Source organism: Ostrea edulis, chromosome 3 (genome assembly GCF_947568905.1).
Source record: "Ostrea edulis chromosome 3, xbOstEdul1.1, whole genome shotgun sequence".
In the NCBI taxonomy this organism is placed as follows: Eukaryota; Metazoa; Mollusca; class Bivalvia; order Ostreida; family Ostreidae; genus Ostrea; species Ostrea edulis.
In genome coordinates this window covers 72007942-72012573 of record NC_079166.1, presented here as the reverse complement: position 1 = coordinate 72012573, position 4632 = coordinate 72007942, and the positions used below count along the sequence as shown (strand labels likewise).

The 4632-nt window shown below is 35.5% G+C and overlaps 1 protein-coding gene across 2 annotated transcripts; it reads left to right on the top strand.

The window, feature by feature from the left end:
- The first annotated feature begins 389 nt into the window (after positions 1-389).
- On the top strand, positions 390-4408 carry LOC125675004 (carbohydrate sulfotransferase 3-like). Of its 2 annotated transcripts, XM_048912459.2 has the most exons (5): positions 390-499; positions 887-965; positions 2059-2314; positions 3373-3725; positions 3841-4408. In XM_048912459.2, exons 1-5 carry the CDS (start codon positions 497-499, stop codon positions 4230-4232), a joined length of 1083 nt encoding a protein of 360 aa, XP_048768416.2. In that variant the 5' UTR covers positions 390-496; the 3' UTR covers positions 4233-4408. The 2 variants fall into 2 exon arrangements, with proteins under 2 accessions (XP_048768416.2, XP_048768417.1); XM_048912460.2 differs by lacking the exon at positions 887-965 and having other exon boundaries at positions 429-499.
- Positions 4409-4632: the final 224 nt, after the last annotated feature.

The window sequence follows — 4632 nt, the reverse complement described above, 5'->3', positions numbered from 1 at the left end:
TGTTAGCTGTATCATGGATGTGTTGGTATAAATTCACGAATTCAGGAAGCAAGACAAATGAAATCAAATTGACTAAATAAAGAAAACAACAAGATAATATATGTTCAAAATAATTAGGTATGAAGAAATTTTTTAAAGATAAAATCACATTACAATTTGTGTTATTATTGTAAACATTTGGAGGGAAAAGGTTGGTTTATTTGTTTACATAATATTTTCCTAGTCGTTGCACATATTATGTATCTGTCAACAGGAGGTTCTAGTCAATGACCACATCTGTGAGGGTCCCCATGAATGGTGTACAGCTCCTGTTTCGCTTGGCTATTAAAACAAACACCCAGCTGCTCCTCGTAATCGATAACCAATGGGGTCGTTTTTTGTCTAATTTTATATGAATATAATATATATGTATACATCGAGAAAATGATCTTACGGGCGTTTTACCATACGGAGTTTGATGTTCTTGATTGCTGTGTGTCAGTGATGGGGACGCGATATGGTGAGTTTGGTAGAATATTCTCCACGTTGCTAGTCTTTGATAATCAGCAATTTTATTGCAAATCTCGCATATAACACTGCAAGTACCGTGTGCTGATTACATGAACTTTAATTTGCAGTTCAGGGTTATCTAATTATCTAACATATTTTAAAAGTGTCATTTTTTTTCCTGCAAAGTTTCAGATTCCTTTTTGTAACACTTACGTGTAGCGTGTTAGTTTGCAAATATTGTAAAGCGGCAAATACATGTACTACGTGGATGTAGGATGTAAAATCGCAAATTAGATTTGATAAAACTGTTTTGCAATAACAATATCATTGCTACTGCTTTCCACATGCATAGAAATACTTGTTTCGGCCTCTTAATTACAATACCATTGTCTTCCAGCACAGAAGACGTTCTTCCATCATCGCGGTGATCATTTTGGGCTTCATATTGTGCCTCCTTAACGTATTGTTATTGGGTTGTAAGTAGAAATACTTTTATATATATAGAATTGACATTCCTTTGCAAGTTCCGATCCTCTTTCTATAGATCTTACAAATTCGATACTGTACTGTAAATTCCTTTTGTTACATAGTGTATAAAATATGTGATTGCTCCCGAACGTAAAAATGGGATAGCAGAGCCGTGTTTTAAATTAGATTGGTTGTAGATACATGTATATTATATAGCGTCCCGCTCGAGAATTTTTCTCTGTTATGGACACGTCCTTTAAATTAGGAATATTAGAGAGAGAGAGAGAGAGAGAGAGAGAGAGAGAGAGAGAGAGATTTAATAATATATATTTACATTCACTGAATCTTTTTTCTTATATTTCTTTTGAAATTGATATTGCTTTCATCTAGGACAGTGAATGCAAGTTTGTTCCAAACAGTTCGATCCGGTTTTTAGTACCATCTGTCTGAGTAATCATTACCAAATATGGACCGTCATGAAGGTCAAAGGGTCCATTGGCTGTTCCGTTTAACGTAACGAATAGGTCAACCATATGATATTTTAGTACTTAAATCTAGTTTATATTTTAAAACAATACATAAAAATGTAAATACATGTATATACAATAAAATGTCTTTCTTTGTTTTTACATCGGGTGATAAAGGTACATGTAGCAATCACTGCAAAAAAAATTATGTAACTCACTATTATACAGCAAAGAAAGCATTTTATTGTTTAAGCATGAGACAGCTTTTTCGTGAGAGATGCGAATGAAAATAAATATCAATATCTTTGTGTATCATTTACAAGAAATGAACATTACATGATGACAATGATGATGAGACAATATCTGCTAAATTATACTATGGAATATTTATAATGATTAATGTTGTGTAAATTTCGCGTTTACGGTAAAAAAAAAAAAAATGAATTCATTCAAACTCCGTAAATTGGTCCTAGAGACAAAGAAATCCGAAATAAATGCGAAATCATTAGATAACACTTAGTCTAATGAAAACAACATTGAAAGGAATGTATAATAAGGAATTCAAGTCTAGGTTTACAACATTTTCTTCAACTTCAATGCAATGCATGACATTTTTGCATATATGTCTTTCAAGGCTTGAAGATTCAACGAAAATCAACTGTGAATTCGGACTCCTACGAGTTCAGAAAACGAATACTTCCGACCTTTGCCCCGCCCACTGAGATCCGCCCTATTATAATTCTATCGACCTTTAGGACAGGTTCCTCACTGACGGGGGATATCCTCCAGAGGGCGGAGGACTCTTTTTACCTGTACGAGCCTCTGAACCCGCTGAATTATCTTCTTTCCCGAAATGTGACGAGGTTACAACTAGTGAACGGATCAGTAAGGTAAAGTTATACTATATCAGTGTTATGTGTCACGTGATGTGTTTACAGTACTGATACGTGATGTTTACAGTACTGACACGTGATGTGTTTATAGTCTTGTCACGTGGTGTTTACAGTACTGACACGTGATGTGTTTACAGTACTGACACGTGATGTGTTTACAGTATTGTCACGTGATGTGTTTACAGTAAATGTTACATTATGTGTTTATTGTTACATGATGTATTTACAGTTTGTTGTCACGTGATGTGTTTACAGTAATGGTACATGATGTGTTTTTTATTACATGGATGTGTTTGCAGTATTGTCATGTGACATGTTTACTGTATTGCTACATGATGTGTTTACAGTTTGTTATCACGTGATGTGTTTACAGTCACGTGATATGTTTATAGTAATGCTACATGATGTGTTTATTGTTACATGATGTGTTTACATTATTGTCACGTGACGTGTTTACTGTATTGTTACGTGTTAATAATACCCTCGTATACATGTACAGTGTACATAGATTTATCCATTTTGATCAACATCTTGTTATATCTATTTAGGCGAAGTGTAGTAACTATAGATTAGACTTTAATTTTAAAACACGTCTGTGCTCAGTACCAATAGCTGGATTGTTTTGGTTTTAAAGTTATCTTCAATATCAATCATAAATGTGTAATGATTCTGATAGACCTGAATAAACTATACACAGGTAAGCAAGCAATCAGACAAGCAGACAGTTACGGGGTGAATATGAGAGTCTATAAAGTATGTGTCATATATCATGTTAAGGGTGTATTTCTCTGAGGAGTTTTCCGTAATTGTCTGTGTACATACAATGTACAGATTGAAGATCGGGGCTTACTATTTTGGTTGTCTAATAGTCTTTCAAGAAGGAAACTTCATACCTTAAAATTTAATGAATTTTCATAGTCAGATTTCTGTCTCTGATTCTGGTAAAGGTCAAGGTACCCGTTGAGGTCAAGGTCATACGTTTATTTACCGTACACAACTGAACATGGTCACATTTAGGTACACACTGTTTAACAAACACTTTTTTAAAAATCTAGATCCATCGGGGTTTACGACTTCAACAAAGTTTCCGTGGACATCCTGACATCATTGATCACGTGCAACTTCTCCAGCCTGGATATAGACGTGGTTACCCATGGATTTCTCTTCTACAGTACCAAAAGCATTCCATACATCACTTGTGTTAATGTAGAGAAGCGCGGGACTCCCCTCGTGTCTGCCGTCAGAAAATGTCTGCCGATTTGGAAGGAGAGTTGCGAAAATTCCACGTATAGAATTTTCAAAATTGTTCGTTTGTCGATGGACTGGATGAAACAGCTACTTGATAAATTTCCAAAATTGTTAGTGGTTCATTTAGTAAGAGATCCACGCCCAATCCAAGTCTCAAGAGGTAAAGTAAAGAGAGACAACCCAAGTGCATGTATATACATTGTACATACATTCTTGTAATGACTATTTCTTATGATTTATGGAGGGCAATATTTAAATCCCTACTCTCTTTACAGATAAACTAGGAGCTAACATATTTAAAGACCTCCGGAAAAGTTTCCACGATCTTTGTGATCTTTTGTCCTGGAATTTATTTTTCGAGGTCTCACTGAACAACACATACAGCCGAATCGTTAGGCTGTACTACGAACACCTAGCACTGCATCCGTTCAGAACCACTAAATGGCTTTATAACACCCTGGGGCTACATTATACACCGGAAGTTCAAAAGCATGTACACCATCTAACAAGCGCAGGTCACCTGGATGATTGTCCTATCTGCGCAGTCAGGGCTAACTCGTCTGCGCATGTGTACTCCTGGAAGGGAGTATTTAACCAGAGTCAGTTAGATGATATCCAGGAGGTGTGTGGACAGTACATGAGACAGCTTGGGTATACCACTGAATAACCATATGCACTTAGATTCTATATGTTTGATAAGACATAGTCATATCGTGAAGAGAATGAAGGATCACTGGAGAATAAATATGTGGGGGTGGGGATACCTGTTACTGCACTACCCCTGCACATGTATCCATACCCATTTCGTATTTTGTTTACTGAATAAAATTAATTCCAAATTTCTATCTCTGTTCTGTAAACAGAATTATATGAAAAGGTACATTGCTTTTCAACAATGAAAATTATATTGAAAGATCGATTTATGAAAAAATTGCCAAAAACAGTAATCACGATCGATACTACATTGTGTTCACTCTCTGAGAATAGGTGTTTCGGTGGGGATTCGTCTTTTCTAAGTGACAGGGACGAATCACAAATTCTTCATAACATAATAATTACACCCAACA

What these genes read in the sequence shown, in the direction of transcription:
- LOC125675004 (XM_048912459.2), top strand. An exon ending in TAACGTATTGTTATTGGGTT is followed by an intron (nt 966 to 2,058) that starts GTAAGTAGAAAT and finishes ATGTCTTTCAAG; the next exon opens with GCTTGAAGATTCAACGAAAA. An exon ending in CCCAATCCAAGTCTCAAGAG is followed by an intron (nt 3,726 to 3,840) that starts GTAAAGTAAAGA and finishes CTCTCTTTACAG; the next exon opens with ATAAACTAGGAGCTAACATA.